This window comes from Corvus moneduloides, chromosome 6 (genome assembly GCF_009650955.1).
Source record: "Corvus moneduloides isolate bCorMon1 chromosome 6, bCorMon1.pri, whole genome shotgun sequence".
Taxonomy (NCBI): Eukaryota; Metazoa; Chordata; class Aves; order Passeriformes; family Corvidae; genus Corvus; species Corvus moneduloides.
The window spans coordinates 31,016,249-31,035,433 of record NC_045481.1 but is presented as its reverse complement, the minus strand read 5'-3'; the positions used below and the strand labels follow the sequence as shown (position 1 = coordinate 31,035,433).

General features: G+C 39.1%; 1 protein-coding gene across 9 annotated transcripts in view; it reads left to right on the top strand.

Annotated features, from left to right (window-relative positions):
* Positions 1-19,185, top strand: part of MEIS2 (Meis homeobox 2) — a 174,240-nt gene that overhangs the window by 114,839 nt on the left and 40,216 nt on the right. The window contains exon 10 of one of the 9 annotated variants that reach the window (XM_032112309.1): positions 14,498-14,607. The exons of the other annotated variants lie outside the window; for them this stretch is intronic. Coding sequence (XP_031968200.1) covers positions 14,498-14,591 — 94 coding nt within the window. The 3' untranslated portion in view covers positions 14,592-14,607. Of the gene's footprint in view, positions 1-14,497; positions 14,608-19,185 lie in introns of those variants that run through there. 9 annotated transcript variants of the gene reach the window in all.

The following is a 19,185-nucleotide window of genomic DNA, read 5'->3' as shown; positions in this document are numbered from 1 at the left end:
TCCATGTGTTTGTGTGATGCTGTATTTGAAAATACTGTGTGCGCAAATCACAGAGAAAATACTGAATGTGCTTGAAGCTGGCACCATGCTTGAGCACCCTGTTAGATTGTGGTGCGAGTGAGAAGGTAAAAGCTGTAAAGGAAAAAGAAAATACTTGTGAAAGATTTAGGCATTTCTCCAGATTGCTAGTATACTGTAAAATGCTTACTGTTAATGCTGTAACTTGTTGTATAGACACTTAAGAAATGAATTCTGTTCACATATCTGATATGGCTTTGAAATTCAGACTTTTCCATTTCCAGGTCCAGGTAACATTTTAAAAAGAATAACTGGTTTTAATGAGAAGGGATAGAATTATATTTCTTTTTCTGAGAGGAGATAGAAGATAGACAGCAGAGGATAGATAGGAGAGGACTCTGACGGCAGGTAAGAAGCCCTACACTAGGTTTTTAGAGAACTGAAATCTAAGCTTTAGAAAAAAACCTCCTAATTTAAAAATTAACTCTTGACTAACTGATTGATCGATACATTTCTTTTTAATAAATATAGTGAGAATATGTTTGGGTTTAGTACATTAACATGCCAAAGGAATATCTATTTTGGAGACAGAAAATATTTAACTTATGGAGGTAATGCTATAAGGATTAAATGCCATACTTGACTAGTGCCATGGTCCTATAGAAAATAATGAGAAATTGAGGAAAACATTAGAAGCATGCATTTTAATTTTTTTTCCTGAGTTAAACTTATTTAAATTGAAAAATCTCAGCTATCTTTTTTAGCTCTATCTTTCCTTGGGTTTCTGTAAAGTCAATATCTGCACAATCTTTCAGACATATGCATTTTCAGCTTTTTAATTATTTTCAATTTCCATTGTTTATAGGCTTTATATCATTATTCACCTAGTCTAGGTAACTATGATAAATCTCAAATAAAGAAGGTGCTCATGACTTTCTTGATCTTACACTTCCATTTGGAAGCAAGTTTAACTGAATATTAAAAACTTAGGAGGATTATCCAAATGATATCTGTAGATCAGTGGTTTTCAGTCTGTAGTCTGCCATCTGGGAATCTCTGGATTATTCTTGAGCGGTCTGTAAAAATTGAGGAAAGTCCCAGCTGACTTCAGTTGCTTCAATTCACTACACATCTTCAATGGAAATATTTTACAACTTTGAAAATCAGAAAAGTTGCAAACCCTTTTTTAGATATTTACTTACCACTTGCTTGGGATATTATTGATCTTTTCCAAAAAGCAACTGATAACTATGAAGGTTTTGCTTACGTTAAGCAGCAGATGGTTTATTCTGGATAGCTTCTGACTGGAAAACATTAAAATGCTTTCTCAGAATATTTTCACTGAATTTTTCCTAGAATTCCTTGATATTTTCACTTTTCTAGGGAAATGTTTTTCGGTATATGGAAACCAGAACTTGGAAAGGGCCTTGCTTCAACAAATCCGCAGAAGACAAGTAGAAAAGCAAGCCTTGTGTCCATAGATTAAATTGTCCTCTGCAGGAAATGATTAAAATATGCAATGGAAAATTAAGAGTCCTCAAGTTAAAAATTGTTCATTTCTGATGGATATTTCTCAAACAGTTATTACTTCTCATTTTTAGTATGTAAATGGGGAAAGAATCAACCTCACGTGTTTCATGAGGAAGCCCCAACAGGAGTTAGATCAGTCACCAAAACCCAGAATTAAACCTTAAGACAGGCTGGAGTCCTGTTGATTTTGGGGAAAAGTGCCAGAGCCAAAACCAAACCCCAGACTTCAGCCCTTGGGCAGATTCTTGAGGAGATGCTATTTTTTGGTAGACTTTCAGTTGCAGCAACTATTTTTTTTTAATTATGTGTCTTGTAATGCTGTGTAAACGCTGCAGGGTTTAGCTTATGAAAGGTTCATGAACTGAACCACGTGGTTTGATTTGTAGCAATTGGTAACAAAATTCCACCTGAAGTTATACGTAGGTGTCACTCTTTGATGAAAGATAAGCTACTAGGGAGAGTATCATCCCTTCTCACAAAGAGGGAGAATGTGTTGCCCCGACTTTCGTAAAGCCAAGAAACCCTTCCCGTTCTGGGGAGGTTAAGAGGACCAGTAACTTGCATGAGAAACCTCAGTTGCTATTGCAACATCAAATATTTGCAGAAGCTACCATACAGGTATAGCAGATAGCAGGAAACAGACAGGTAACAGATACCGTACAGGCATTGCGAAAAGTGCTATAATGAAGTGAGAAGTGATCCGAGAGTCACTGCACTTTCTGTCATATCTCAACTTTGATATATCCCTTTAAGAAAATATTTGTCACAAAAACCCAGAAAGGATAGGTCTATTCTCACTGGCAGAGAAAAAAAAAAATGGTAGGTGCCTCTGAGATGAACCTATTAGTTTCAGTGAGTGCCCCTGTCTCAAGGAGTCATTAGACACCTCTCTTGCTTGAGAGCTTGGAGGGACTCATTGAAAGAAGAAGAGGGTATAAACTCAGGAGGAAAATAAAGCTAAAGACATGGATTTAGCTTTGATCTACTTCTGTTGTTCATAGGAAAGATGACTACTTATCTAACTGTGTGTAAGAACTCTAAGGAATAGCTAAGGATACTAAAATTTTCTATATACTTTTAACAATACAAAACATGAACACTACTTCTTAAAATCAGTAGTCCAGACCTTGGAAACATGTTGCAAATCTAGGAAATCAAGAGTAAACTGGGAATTGAGTAACATAATTCTGCCTGAAACAGTAGTAAACATATGGAATAATTGGCCAGTGAAGCAAGTAATCTAAATGAGTTTAAGAGACAGCTGGACATTTTTATCTCAGGAGAGAAAGGACTGAAGGATATAGTGATAAACCAGGGAGCTGAGGATGAAATATACTGAAAGAAAAGGCTTGATGAACCAAAGGATCCTTTCTCTAGTCAGCAATTTCGTATGTTTATAAATTTAATATGAAAAGCTGCTGTGTGAAATGCTATTTCTACATAGTGTTACCATGTCTAAAGAAGAAACATTTTGTTTCAGAAGATGAATTTTACTGATGCAGCCTCCACTGCCAGTAATAGATCTGCTTGATCCACCCACTTAAGACAAGCTCAACTGCCCCCACTCTCTCCAAAAATTGAATTATTTACACTGTACTTTATTGCTTCAACTTTCAAATTACTTCATGTAGTAGTGCCTTACAATCCTTCTCTTAGCAAATCTGTGGCTAGTGAAAGTGTCACGCAAAGCTGTATGCTTCCAGTCCAGCTAGCCTGCAGGGAAAATTTCCTTTATTAGTGTTTTGTCTTCCAACCATGATGTTTTGGATGAGCCATCAAAAACATCATTGTTAAAGATATTAACAAATATAACCAAGTTCATTCCAAGTAGTGTGTCTAGCTAGTTCTGTCTCTAACTAGTTCTGATGAGCTCAGTTTTCCTCCTTGTCATCACAGTCACACCTTTCAGAAAATAAAAAATAAAAACCAAAAGAGAGAAACAAGCATCAAATATTGAAAAATTGAAACAACAAATTTTAGTATTAACTTTTGCATCAAGGCTCAAAGTTCACTTTCAATGCAAGTCCTATATGTGGTTACCTAACTACCCAACTGCTTCACAAATCAGACTTTTGGATGTGTAATTGGCAAGGTTTATGACTGTAATTAAATTGTGGTTTAAACTGATTGCAGATGCAAAATTGCATCTCTAGGAAAGGAGGCCAGGCTGAGGCCCTTTCAAAAGTCATGATCTTCAGGTTGAACCAGAAAGATTGTACAGTAAGTTGAATGAATTTTAAAAAGACTTGATTTTCCATTAACTTGCAGTTCTGCTTTCACTGGTGAAACATCACTGGCTTTAGCACAGTTTTCCTGATTGATACTGGTGCAAGTTTAAAAAAAAAAAGTCTCTGTGTTTGGAATTAGGGGTGTGGGAGGAAGCTGGATGTATCAGCGCTGAGTGTGCAACTGCACCACTTGTGTTTGGAAAGAGAGGCAGCATTGCCAGCTTCCTGTGTTTAGAAGTGTTGGGGCTGATTGTTGAAATGCCTATTCTGACACTAAAATTGCAATTTCTCTGTCCCCTGCTGTGCCCGATAAGCATTTCTGGGAAGAGTAACCCTTGTCCAAAATAATGCTGTTTCCAGAAACACTGTGCAAATAACAACCAGAGTCTTTTAAAAGTCAACAAAGCAGAGAGGAAAGGGGAAAGGAAAGGAAAGGAAAGGAAAGGAAAGGAAAGGAAAGGAAAGGAAAGGAAAGGAAAGGAAAGGAAAGGAAAGGAAAGGAAAGGAAAGGAAAGGAAAGGAAAGGAAAGGAAAGGAAAGGAAAGGAAAGGAAAGGAAAGGAAAGGAAAGGAAAGGAAAGGAAAGGAAAGGAAAGGAAAGGAAAGGAAAGGAAAGGAAAGGAAAGGAAAGGAAAGGAAAGGAAAGGAAAGGAAAGGAAAGGAAAGGAAAGGAAAGGAAAGGAAAGGAAAGGAAAGGAAAGGAAAGGAAAGGAAAGGAAAGGAAAGGAAAGGAAAGGAAAGGAAAGGAAAGGAAAGGAAAGGAAAGGAAAGGAAAGGAAAGGAAAGGACTGCCAGCTCAAGGAGAGATTTAATAGAAACCTCCTTAAGTTCAACTATATTAGCTCCTTTGTGTCTCATCATTTTACTGTGTGAAGGAAGTTGGAAATAAGGATCTCCTCTGTATTATCACAGATATGTATTTATTTGAAGTGTTGTCATATCTAATTCATATTCCTGATTGCATTTAATGAAGAACAATAAAGGAATGTACCAAGTTGTGTAATTCAAATAAACTCACACAAAAATAAGCAGGTAGCCAGATTCACTGGGGAGGGAGGAGAAATGCAGCCATCCTCAGCATATACAGTGCATCCCCTGTTCAGAAATCACCAATTATTCCATTGCCCTATTCAGATATACAACAAAGCTTTCCATTCCTCTTGATAATTGGGATTTTCATTATCCTTTTCCCACCCATCAGGAGAGAGGATAATAAATCCCACTGTCTAAAAATCATGCACTGGGCACAGGTTTCTCTTTCTGCACTTCTGTGCAGAAGTATTTATAATAGAGACCATATTTGCTTACTTTTCTGTTTGGCAGGTTTTTTTCCTTTGTGTGAAACCAAACCTACAGAAACCATTCCATAATCAGGAAATATACTGTTATCACACTATATTTTCCATCAGACTTCAACTGCTGGCAACATCTCCCCTCCCCCACATTAGTTTTCTTTTCTGCACCTAGATTAATTTAAAAGGTTCCCCCTCTCTTGGGCTAGCACTGCAGGCAAGGACTCGCCAGAGACTGGTTCCCTAATGACAGCAATAATTCTCACTGGGCTTGCTTGAGAAGACATTTGCCAAGCCTTTACAGCTCACCCAAAAGAAACTGCCCGAAAGTTGCTAATATTTTACTACTTATATTTGAAGGTTTGTTTGTGTTAGCCGAGACAGTGCCAAGTTGCAGGGTAGGTAGGGAAAGGAGGGAGAACTCCAGAATACAGCCACAGGGCCTTGTTGCTGCCTCGCTGCTCTTGGGGGAGTTTTTCCTTGGAGATTTCCAGGAAAGAGCTAGTTGAGGCAGCTCCTGGAAGACAAGGAATTTGTTTCTGATTATGACACAGTCTGACCGTGTGAATCTGTTCAAGTATTTAAGTCTCTAACGCACAATAACGGTGAATTTTCTTCCTCCCCTACAATTTTCTTTTTAACTCCTTTTTTTTAACTTTTTTTTTTAAACACCTCTTCTGGGTCATTTTTTCTAGATAGCTGGTGATGCTGGACTCCTCAGCTCTCTCAGCCCAAACAGGTCCCCTGTGAATTGAGAACAGCCTCTTCATCTCTGTCCCCTCCACTGGTCCCAGCCTGAAACACAACAAAGGGAGGGAATTTAGGGACATAGCACTGGGCCTGGACCTTTCATTGAAGAATTTCCAAAAGGTTCAGCTTTTTCACTTCTCCCAGCATGATATACTCTAATAGCTCTCCTTGGCTTATCCTTGAGATTCGAAACATGTAAGTCACTGCTCTGAGAGGTAATTACTCTTTAATTCAGTTCTTCCCTCTGCAACAGAAAGGGTCTCGTAATACTTACCTGAAACCTCACACTGCAGTGAAATCATATTGTCAGTACAAATAGTTCACAGTTCATACATGAAAATATTAGGTTTTGAGATTTATTTTAGTTATATTTTCTGCAGGTTCACAGGGTTTGGAGAGCTCTGGATATAGAAAAATGTCAGAATGAGAGAGTTTGCATGGGAGGAGAGGGGATTCTCTAGTCACAGACCAAGTTCTTTTGCAGGAGATATCTTAGATTACCAGCAAAGAGAGAAACATATCTTCTTTCCAGTGTGAACAATCCAGATTTCCTCTGATTTAAAAAAAGAAAAAAAGAAGAAAACTATCAGCAGAGAAAATAGAAAAAGCAGTGCTTTAAAATTTCTATTTCAGAACATTTTGCTGCGCTTGCTTCAAGTTCCATTTCCTACTTCATTGTTTTATTGTGATTATAGTAGAAAACATATTCCCTTCTTTGTATGTGACTCATAATCATTGCTGCTGCTGACTATTCATTTAGTTCAGACTTGCTGCTGTGTCCCAGCCCTTGTCTGAGACCTGCTTTGTTCTAGTATTTGATTGGGAACATGAACAGGTTTATTCCTCTTTTTCTACCTCACAAGGTAAACAAGAGAAAGATATTTCCCACATTTTCCATGTGTTTCCAGACATATCTTATCTTTTATATTTGTCACTACAAGCTAATGTTTCAATCTGTTTAAAGTCGACCTCTCAAGTTGTGAACTTCCTTGAAAAACACTGATAAGCAAAGAAACTTTAACAGCTATTAGTGAGGGAGTGGTGGTGCCATGAGTTAGCATTAGCTTTTTATCTCAAGAAAGCAGAATGCAAATGTGGCAAAAGTTCCCACGTGAAGACATAAATATAGTGACAAATCATCATGGTGGCTTCAGTACAGTACTTATGAGAGGAAATGGCCTATATTTCAGAAAGGGCATTGTTCCAAGGTGCTTGCCAGAAGATGTGGTTTCTCTCTCAAGTCAGTGAAGGGAGGTGTGCTGCTGAAGAGCAGCATCAGCCACCATGGCATTGTAAAATGCTTTTCACCATTCTGAAATCCCATGAGGACCCGGACCTATTGAGAGCAGCCCCGCAGAGAAGGATACAGGAGTACTGGTGGATCAGAGGCTGAACATGAGCTGGCAGTGAACTCACAGCCCAGAAAGTCAAATGTACTCTGGGCTGCATCAAAAGAAGCGTGACCAGCAGCTTGAGGGTAGTGATCTTCCCCCTCCACTTATCCCTTGAGAGATTCCCCCCTGGAGTACTGTGTCCAGCCCTGGGGCCCTCAGCACAAGCAGGACATAGATGTGCTCAAGCAGGTCCAGAGGAGAGCTACAAAGATAATCAGGGGGCTGGAGCACCCCTCCTATGAAAGCAGTCTGAGAGAGTTGGGGTTGTTCAGCCTGGAGAAGAGAAGGCTCTGGGGAGACCTTACAGCACCTTCTAGTACCTAAGGGGAGCCTACAAGGTAGGTGGGGAGGAGCTCTTTGTCAGTGTGTGCAGCGATAGGACAAGAGGCAACCTTTGTCATGGTTTAACTTCAGTCCTATCTCAGCCCCACTCAGCTGCTCACTCATTCCCCCCTGCCAGTGGGAGGGGGGAGAGAATTGGAAAAGTGAGAACACCTGTGGTTGCGATAAAGACAGTTTAATAGGTAAAGCAAAAGCTTCACACCGGAAAACAAGGAATTAATTCACCACTTCCCATGGGCAAGAAGGTGTTCAGCCATTCCCAGGACAGCAGGGCTCCATCACATGTAACTGTGGCTTGGAAGGACAAACAGCATCACTCTGAACAGCGCCCCGCCTTCTTCCCACCACTGCATATGTTGAGCATGGTGCCATATGGTGTAGGATATCCCTTTGGTCAGTTGTGGTCAGCTGTCCTGGCTGTGTCCCCTCCCAACTCTTTGTGCTTCCCCAGTCCCCTCACTGGTGGGGTGGAGTGAGAAGCAGAAATGGCCTTCACTCTCTGTAAGCACTGCACAGCAGTACTGAAAATATTCCCATGTTATCAATGCTGTTTCCAGCACAAATCCAAAACACGGCCCCATACTAGCTACTGTGAAGAAAATTAACTCTATCCCAGACAAAACCAGCACATGGTTTTAAATTGAAAGAAGATAGGTTTAGATTAGATATTAGGAAGAAATTCTTTACTGTGAGGGTGGTGAAACATTAGAACAGATTTTCCAGAGAAGTTGTGGATGCCCCATGCCTGGAAGTGTTCAAGGCCAGGTTGGATGGGGCTTTGAGCAACCTGGTCTAGTGAAAGGTATTCCTGCCCATTCCAGGTGTCCCTGGGGGTGGAACTAGATGGTGTTTGAAGTCCCTTTTAACCCAAACCATGCTATGATTCAATAGGTGAGATTATGCTGTGAAGGATGGAGGACCAAACCCTGCTGCACTTCCATCTCCCTCTCTTGATATGTACTAGCAATTTGACCGACCAGGGTCAGTTTTTTCCCAATATTTTTTTGATTTTGCCCAGGAGTTTTTAAAGAATGGAAACACAGTTAGGGATAGAGTGAAGAAATCTCTTCTTAATACAGACTTAATTCAGACAGAGTCGGTGTTTTTTGCTTTTCTGTTTATTTGTTGATTACTCAGTGAGTGTTTTACATAAATAAATCTGAGCCTGGGACGGCTTGCAAAATCAGTTCCCCACATGCATCATTATTCACTTTTTCCGTTTTTCCATTGGTTGCCTAAGCCATATGGCATGATTTTTGATCACTGTCTCCATGAAAATAGCTGTACAACAGTTTTACTAACAAAAGGAAGGATGTTCTCAAGTTTTCATTCTCTCATGGACAGTGCAGGAACAACTTACTGAATTAGGAATAGGCAAGTTGGCAAAAACAGGAGACTTACCTTTTCTTTTTTTTCCCCAGTTCTCTTACAGCAGGTCTTTCCCTGAAATATCACTATTAGAAAGTATAGTAGAAAAATGAGATCTTAGCTAAGATGAGATTTTTAAAATTCCATCTTATCTGGAGAACAGTAACTCCATATGCACATGGGTCTATATTAAGGAACAGCAGAACAATCATAAATTAGTGGAATACCTAGATCCTAGTACATGAGTCTATGGAAGAACAAGAATGGGAACCAGTCCTGTGCCGAAGGAACAAGTCAGAAGGCTGAAGGAGAAATATTCTTGCATCCACATTATGATTATCCCAGAACCCCGTCAGGGCAAAGCAGCTCTTATTCTAGCCAAACTCTTTGTGCAGTGTGAGCACAAAGCATCACAGTCATATTTCTACCTGTTCTTTGTGGAGCTCAGCCCTCTAACTGCAAAGCCTATGTGACTGTGGATTTGACAGTGCCTTTTATCTTTTCTCACATTCGACAGTTTTCTATTATTTGTGACCAGTTCTCGGTGTTATTTTCACAAACACTGAGTAACTGTTTTATGGGGACATTTGTTCATTCCTTGATTGCAAACCTACAGTTAGGGACTCCTTCAGGTTCCTGACTGGCTGGGGGAGATGGGGAAGGACAGTACAAGAAATTTTAACTTCTCGCTTATTTTTAAAGCAGTGCAATATTTGTATTTGTCTTCATATATTATCAATGTGTTAATGAGCCAGTCAGCACTGGAACAGGGTAGGGAGCTACAAGAATATAGTCCTGATATGTAGTTTATGCCATTCCTAATCCAACAAGGGGAAAGTCCTAACATAAGCAGTTCTAGGATAGCTGCTGCCTACCCTGCCTCTGCCGGGACTGCTGGAGTATAGTGCTTGGTGCAAAGGTATGAGTCTGACAGCACAAATGTTCAAAGTAAGGCAGGAAGACAATAGTAAAGATTCCTCCCACTTTCTCCACCCGAAAAATCGCTGTTCTATTGCTAAGTGGATGAGCTTGGAAAGAATTTATCAACAAACATTCATGGAGAAAAGTTAAATTGTTCAAATGCTCATGAGAAAAATGAATGAGACAGAGTTCAAAGTAATAGACTGCTCAGACTCACCTTCCTCCAAGAAATGTAACACACACCTTCACCCTCAGTTAGGATTCTTATTGCAGAATGGGTAGTTAAAGGGATATGGATTTGATTGAAACTTTATATTTTATAAAAATGTGTTATTATTTTATTTTAAAATGTTTAAGAGCATATGCTTTAATTAAAATTTCTTTAAAATATAAGTAAGCATCACAATTTGTAAAGAAGCTGGAAAACTTGATGCAAAAGGCTAGCATTTGGAACCAGAAAAAATATTTTCCATTAGCTAAAATAAATAAGATTCATATTGTTTTCTAGACAGATGATGGTTAGGTATTTAGATCCCATTCCTGCAGGGTATTTGTGCATTCTCTTACAGATTAACAGCAGCTAGCAGAATGAATCCCAGACTGTTTTGGATCTGGCCCTTTTTCAGGTGTATAAAGACAAGCAGATAAAAAAGAAAAATCAGTTGAAAATTGCTGACCAATCATCATCAATAACTCTGACCTTGCTATCCCTAACAAGGCTCGTAGAGACTGGCTGCATCTCAAAGATAATCAAGGTCTAATATGATGCTGACCCTGTTGTGTCTTTTACATTTTGGAATAAAAAGGAAATAACAGAATGTCTCCACAGGCTACTCATTTATAATAAATACCGATTGGCTATACTGGTAATTTTATATGATAAAGATATTAAATTGTGTCAATAAACCAGGAACAAGTGATGTGTAAAATAATTAACACTAAAGGGAACATAATAAGTTACTTATTAAAATCCATAGATGGATTATGTGACCCTGTGATTACAAAGCTATGGAACACATGACTTGGTATACATCTTTTGGCCCAAACACCTCATTGCACTCTGTCAGATTACTGGCTCCTGACACTAAATAAAATTCAGGTATGATTTATGGAGTGGCCTTTTGACAGGAGCTGGAATCAAAAATGGTTTAGGCTTTGCCAATATTCAGCACTGTTTTCATTAGCTACTGAGATAATGCAGGTATTACATTTAGTCAACCGAATTACGTGTAGTTCTCCAAGATTCTCCCTCACTCCCTGTAGTCATTGTTCCACTCATAATAAAATTTTCCTATCAATTTGCCACAAGAGGAAGACTGAAGCTCACTAAATTACATCCATGTGCATTTGTGCACTAGACAAACTGATACCAATTAAAAGAAACGAAACAACAAACCCAACTTGATTCTATTTTTGAATTGTTCATGGCGAACTGGGAAACTGGCTCACAGAGGAGGCCACCCCTGAATTTCAAGCACTGGAAATTTCATTTTCCTTAATTAGTAAAACAGCATTGGTCTAGAAACAAATAAAACAAAGAGAGAGATGCTAAATAATATGTCAAAAATGACACCTGGCCTCCCCTATGACTGATTAGTTTGAGAGGTTTGCTATGTGAGGGGAAAGCATCATTTTGCACTTCTTTCTCCCTGCTCCCAGTATAATTTTATTTTTTCAGACAGCCTGAAAATGGTGCTTTTACACGCAGACAGCAAAAGAGCCCCAGTTCTGACAGCTGAAGTGAAGCTATCTCAGTGGTTTAGCAGTACTGCCACACAGAAGACATGAATTTGGGAGTGGCCTGGGGGCACTCTCTTTATGAGCCTTTGATGCTCTGATGTGTCACGGAGGTGAGGCGCTTCGACTTCAGGCAGCAGCACTTGCTGATGGCTCCTGATTCTGTAAGCACCTCCTGATGACTGAATTATGACGCAGCACTTGCATGGAATGGTTGGAGATTGCTTAGCCCTGTCCTGGCTGGGGAATGAATGAAGTTAATAGGTGTTTCATGTACTGTGTGCTGGTACACAAAATCCTTCCCAAATTATCTGGCTGAGTGTCAGAAGAGCTATTTACAGAGCTTCTGCAGCAACAACTAGGCTTCATGCTACCTGTAATGCAGAATGACTTCCTGGGGCCATCTCCAAACTCTTTCTGCTTACAGCCTGTGATTATTCCTCTGAGTTTCAGTGAGTTATTACTTTTTGTTTTTAACAATTACTGGCTGTTGTGACTTTTGTGCCAACAAGCATTCAACTGAGGACCAGAAATTGTGAGCATACAGTTCAATCTGGAGACGTGGCACCCATGCCATCTCCTACAATTTTTGAGACATCAAAGTACCTCAAGTGTCCTGACTTTTGAGCAGGTCTTCAAATCCTTATTTCTATGGATATTCCTTTTTTTCTTCTACTTTGCTGCTGTCTTCATACTATTGGTTGGTTTTATGCTGGAAGTCTATACTCTTTATATAATCTTCTCACCAGGTTAAGGCAGTTCCAATGCGAATGAATCTTCGGGAATCCCTCTTACCCTGGTACTGGCAGGGTGTTCTGGGTGATGTTTTGTAGTTAAGTCAGTTTAGCTCTGTCACAACTCTGTTCAGATACTGTGTACGAGCTGGGAGTGATTGTTTCCTTGCTATTGCTTTAAATGTCAATGTTATTGCTGGAGTGGCACCTATACATTCTGGCTGTAAGTCCCTGGCTTCTTTGGTGTGTAGCCTTTCCTGCTTAGCCGTTGTTTCTCTTAACTGATCTGTTGCCTGTCTATTGTCCTTCTGGATTGCAGCAGTCTAGCCCCCAGGGAAATGATTCTGACTTATCTCTCTGTGCTGGGCTCACATTTAGCTCCAGAAACAGTTTACTGTGGTGGTTCAATGCTGCAAAGTGGGGATTAGTTCTTATGTTTCCTACCTTTGCCATGTTTCTTCTGTCTGTCTCTGCAAATTGTTGACATGGAGGATAGAATGCTTGTCAATTTTTTATTCGCTTATGAGACGAAGCTCCCAGTTTGACACTGTACTATTAAAATTCTGCTGCTCTACATTAAGCTCAACATTGTAGCTCGCCTAATACCTTGCAAAAGGTGACCTATGCTTTTGATCAATTTTCTTGGTTCTCATCCACTCTTATTCAAGCTGACATTAAGCAGCTAAGTGAGCACTTAAATTAAGAGTATTGTTTCTCTATTCTAATCAACACAGATGGAGAAGAGTACTTCACAGAGCAGTTTGGATCACAGGTTAACCTGCTCTATGAAAGTACCTGGTTTTCTTTACTGCTGGTGGGAGTGACTCTCCAATGTTTGACGTTATGCAGGATGAACTTGGGCCCAATTCTGCTTACCCCAAATCAGAGTGATTATGCCCTGTCTCTGTTTACTTTTTATCCTCAAAACTTCAGTCCAAAACAAGCTTTGGGCTAGGATGTCATGAGACCATAGCATCCTTTGTCAAAGCACCCCACATTGTCCCATGCACATTGTTCACTTGTCTTTTACACTTGATGCCTGGTTAAACAGTAAATTCCTCAATATCTCTTGTATTTATCCCCCAAGAAGTGGTACATACAAACATATTTTGCTGTATAATGAGCTCAGACTAGCAGTCACTTACTGAGGTGTAGCCGATGAGTGCTCTCTTATTGAGGAATAGTAAATCATTTGCTTATGATTGTCTACCCATATCCTGAATAGAAATAGAATCAAGATCAGAAAAACTCCTTCTTAGCACAGTCAGGTGAAATCTTGGCCCTTGTGGAATCTGAGGAATCAGACTAACAAAAAACTGAGAAGTTCTTTTACTTCATCCATCACTTCCTGACTACATTTGTATTCCAGACACTACAGGTGACAAAGCAGGCTCAATCTCTCTCTCCTTCTTTTCTCTATCTTAGGAGAGTCACACAACAGGTTTTATGGGCACAAAACCTACCATGAAGTATAATGTGCACTTTTATCTTGACAGACACTTTGTGGTAATTACTTATACGTGTGTTCTCCATGATAAATGCAGCATTTCTGAGACAATTTACCTCTCGAAGGTGGGATAATTCTGATTTACTCTTTTGGAGAGCATGCACAGCTCATTATTAACAGCTGATATAGTGTATATTCACACTTCAAGTTATCCTCCTTGAGACTGTCGCTGTGCCCTAACTTCTGGTCCCTCACAGAGCTGATGAACCCAACCTCTTCTTCAAGGAGGGCAGAGCAACTTCAACTTTTGAGACTGAATATCTCAGGAAGTCAGTAACTGTGAGAGTTTGTGAGGGAATGTGATATGAAACAATTCCTCTATGTGCTCTTATAGTTAGTGTTTTCAATTTGCTCAGAAGAAACACAGCAACTGTTGTTGGAAGTGTGAAAATTTTTGCAAAGGTATTACTCAAGTACTTGTTGAATTAAAGAGAATTTAATATGTTAGCTCACAGTCACAGTGCTATATAGCTAGGTCTGAGGCAATATTTCTTTAACAAGTGCATATTGCTTTGAGATTTTTGGTTCATTCTTCCTATTCTCTTAGGCCATAATACTGAACTTGCAGTGCCAAAGCCCAAGATGGTCTATGAAAAATTCAGGTTTTATTTTCTTATGAGGCTAGATTTGGATTGGATGTGATCCTTGTCCAAATATTTTACCTGTCCTTTTTTCAGTGCAATATTTTTCGGTACACCTTATACCTCAGCACAAGCCTACAGTTACATTGGTCTTGGTCAGCTGGATGAAAACGCGGTCAGCCCTCTGTGAATTGTTCAAGCATGGATGTGGGGAGATAAGCATTTTTCTCTTCATAATTTATAATTGAGGGGGTGGTTTGGGAAGGGGGGGCTTGGGGGGTTGTTGGTTCATTTTTTTCTCAGCTCCTGTGAAACTTTTCATTTCTAAGACAACAAAATCTATATGCCATGCAAAAGCATTTGTGTAATAAATAGTATTGATTACAATGCTTGGTCTAGAGCAAAGGTAGAGGACAGTTATATCCATATCCTTCTCAACTGGACATGAAGTCAGGTGCAGCCTTCAAATGAAGCGGTGCATATCCTGCTGCAAGGATCTCCTCACAGCACCAGGAATAGGGGCAGATTCACCAGGACTAGTAACAACTGTTAGGAAAATGCATGGTAGCCCATGTGCCATGTGGCAGGGAAGCTCAGTGATGGTGCAACGCCCACATCACAACGGGGACTGCCTCCATCCCAGGGGAGGTCCTGCCAGGCCTTGCTCAAATCAGAGGATGTCTGTCTGAGTACAGAACTGCATGAATTGGCTCCATGTTTATTTCCACTAACTATAAGACGGAGAGTCAGTTGAGAATGAGGAGTTGGTGCCAGAAGAACTTCTTTATAGCATGATGTTTCTTACATCCACAAATCAGGCCATGATCAATGACAGAGAATAAGATTTAGAGAAAAGGATAGTCTGGCAAACCCTTGAGATCGAAAGGTCTTAAAGAGAGGAAATTTTTATGTCCCCTACTGAATTCATACTTATGGAAGAACACAGTTCCTATTCTTTGCAACACACAAACATTTGTATGGGTTTTGTTCTGACTTCTACAAGTTGTTTATTTTTAAGATATCAAACCTGTATTAAATAAGGCAATCGAAAATACATAAGATGTATTCTGGGATAAATAGAATTTATCCTATTGAGACCCTAGAATTTCAAACATTAAGATCAAGTAATCCATAATAGCAGCCATAAAAAGTGGCAGTGTAGCCAAGAGAATTGTATGCTGGGACCCAACAGACATAGGGTATTTTCTTTCTTGTGTCTCTGAGCTGCTTAGGTAGGTCACTTTGCTTCTTTCTGCCTCAGTTATTCCATCTAAAAACATCAATAATAATGCTGTCATACTTTGTGATGTTAGGTACTACAATAACCTCTTCTTTATATGCAGAAACCGAGAGCTATCAGAAATAAAAATATATTTTGTGTGATGGACTGTTGCTTTTAAGGCTCAGAGAAGACTGTCAGCAAAGTTGCTATTTTTGGCTGCAAAAATTGTGGGTTTGAGTTTATTGCTAGAATGGATTATCTTCCAATAAAAATTGTATTTCATTTAAAGCTTGCTTACTGAAGAATGTATACCACATTTGCCACATCAAATTTCATAATTTTTATTCATTTTAAATATAATTCTGTTATTCATTAGCTGTTCCTATTACAGTAATAGTGGATGACACATCATTATAATGCACCTATTTTCAGTGACCAATAAGTTTTTGAAATAACTAGATTCCGAGCAGAAATTTTCATACTTAATTTCATCCCAGGAGTGAATATTTTGGATGTTTAATTTTGAAAATCTGAAACCAAGCTGGATTATTCTTCAGAATAAGATGTTCAATAAATGGCAGATATTATTTGGTTTGCTTTTTAGCAGTTGTGAAATACACCACTTAATCTGGTTTCCTTTCATAAATCTGTTGAGTATTGTATTTCATCTTGTGAAAGAAAAATAAGGGGGAGCAACCCCAAGTTTGGGGGTTTTTTTAAAGCCTATAGTGACTTAGCAGTTCAAGTTCTATGGAAAATAAGCTAGGCATATTTGCATAAGTCACTTAGGCTCAAAGTGTCCCAGGTATATATAGCTAGGTCTCATGGAAATAATTGCATTTTAGTTGAAATTAGTTAGTTGCAATGGTGTAAGATGCTTTTAAAGTTTTGGGTTTCTTGAAAATTTTGCTTAGAACTAAATGGCTAGCTTAACACCAAAAAACCAGCTGACTACTAGTGTGGTCCCACTGTAAAGCCCCTGCTAAGGCTAGTCAAAAGTGATAGCAGCAGCCTGGGGCACCAGTGATTGCAACCAAGGCTCTCTATTGGTCAGGGAGTACAGCAAAAACAGTGCAGAGATATTTTTTAAATTCCTGTAAAAAATCTGGGCTGCTGTCATGGAGAAGCTTGTGCTTCTCTCTTTGACTTTGGTACCCTGGTTTATTTATTTCGTGACTGGAAAAATCAAACCAAGAACTGCAACTCATTGTCGTTGTACTGATGTACCCCATCTTGTGTGGAGAGATTCTTCCCTGTCAACCATCTAAAACTAGCCTTTACACCCTTTGAAATGCTTCTTTAGAGTCTGCCTCTCTACCTGTGCCTTAAATCACTCCCATCTGTCTTTGTTAGGCAAGTGACTCTTACTTTTTATGCTAAATTGTTTGTTTTATTGTTACTTAATCCTCCCAAACCACCACAACCCTCTCACATCTCCCTGTGAGCTCTGTCTGATATGCAGATTGGGAAAGGTTTGGAGTGGGGACTCTATTATTTGATCAGTACATTTAGCCTAGCACAAGGAGACTGATCCCTAGCTGACACCCTGTGCATCATCATAACACAAGATAATAACAGAGGATTTTATAGGCTAGCAGGTATTTACAGGGCAAATGATAAATAACAAAGGGAGGTTGTGTTTTGTGTAAGCAAAGAAATATGATTAAATCTTCTGCAGGAACTTGAGCCTATTCAGTGCATAAATCTTTCCTAGCCTTTCTGCTACATTAATACACAATCAACTCCTATGAAGACCTAAATCCATTGCTTTCAGTGATCCACAGTCCTTACCTGTAACAATAGCCAAGCTCAACTGAAGTCATATTTAAAATTTTTGCTAATCAGTATGGAATTGATTTTTTTCTAAGAAGTATTTGGTTCCATTTTAAGTGCCTCAACTGGAGCTCTGTCATTAGAAAAGAAACATTTGGGGGTCTGGGAAACAAAACAGGAATGCCAGTAAGGTAATTATCATAACAGTCGACTCTGGGAGCGCAGGAAGTGGTGCTCTGTGGTGCGAACGCTGCTCCTCACAGCCCCCAGCTGAAATGAGACATTTCCACTAGATAACTCAAAGAAAGTTTTAATATTATTTTTAATCATGAAAATGTTTCAAACACTCTTTGGTCTATTCATTACAGCAGGAGTGGTTATTTCATTTTGTAATAGGAGCACTTACAAACAATCCAAGTGTAATAACCAGCAGCATAAAATTATCAGTGATTGAGTAGATGCTGAACTTCTCACTTGTCAAACAGCGCAGATTGTTTTTCCCCTTTTTCTTAGCTCTTAGGTAAATTTCACTGCTAGCTAGCATCTCACATCAGACAAAGAGCAGGGAAGGGATGAAAAAACATGAAGCATATGCGTTGCAAGGCCAACACAATTTCTTGTTTGTGAATGAAAACCAGGGCTGTAAGCTAAGTGGGAAATGCTGGCTGGGAGCTGTCTTGAATTCCGGCAAGTAAAAACATCAGGGATCAAAAAGCTGGTTCAAAAGGCAAGTGAAAGTTGATGAATTACTTTGTGCGTGTTTTAATTACCCTATCATCCTGAGATTTTTGTGTATTGATCTAACAGTAGTAATAAAGCGCTTTCCTCCCCTCACTCCCTTCTAAGCATTAGAGCTTTGTTTATTAGGTATGCTTCTAAGGAGAGAAATTACTCATCTTCCAGACTAGCATGGAGAAAGGGAGAAAAAATACAAATGGGCGGGCATGATCTCTTCTGCTATTCAATATGTTAAATCTAAATTGTTCATATAATTATTCCAGCATGTATTTTCTTCTAGGCTGCAGTCAGGCAGAAAAATTTAAAACATGAGAAATTGGACAATGCTAATGTGAAGTGAAACGTAGGTAAATGTTACATTCCTTTCAATGTCATTTACCAATAGTTATGTATCATACTAAAATGAAAGGAAAATATTAGACTGAGAGCCAGTGTTTTAGTGGGATTTATAATAACTAATATTTGAATAACCCTGAAAATAAACCTAAAATGAATATTACCAACATTTGATCAAGAACAGCTCTGGGCAAAGGTGACTGGGAAGGATACCTCAGAATAATTTCAAGAAGGTATATTTTGTGAGCTCGTCAGGGATCCTCTGTAATTTAAAACTAACTATTCTCTTTAAATATTAAATGGTATAAATCATGATAATAAAAAGGTTAACGACCTTTATGAGGTAATGTGGAAAAGAAGACAAAGAAAAAAAAAGCACTGAAAAAACCAGCACTGAAAGGAAAGCATTTTGAATCTCACATTACATGCAGATAAACTTGGACATTCATCTGAGCATCAGTTCCTTAAGGAACTTGCACTGAGAATTTGGCTTAGCTAAAACCTGCAAATTTTCTCATCAAATCACAAAGCAAGACACTAAAAAAATTGAAAATAAAGTCTCTCTATCCAGCTTTTCACTCAGCCTCCAGGACAAAGTGCCTACTGTCTCCCCCTTTCCCTCTCCTTGGAATGGGGCTGCCAAACTCTGCTGAGACTTGTGAGACATGCAGGCAAGCAGAGAGCAGTGGGGCCCCCATGAAGCTCTTGCATGAAG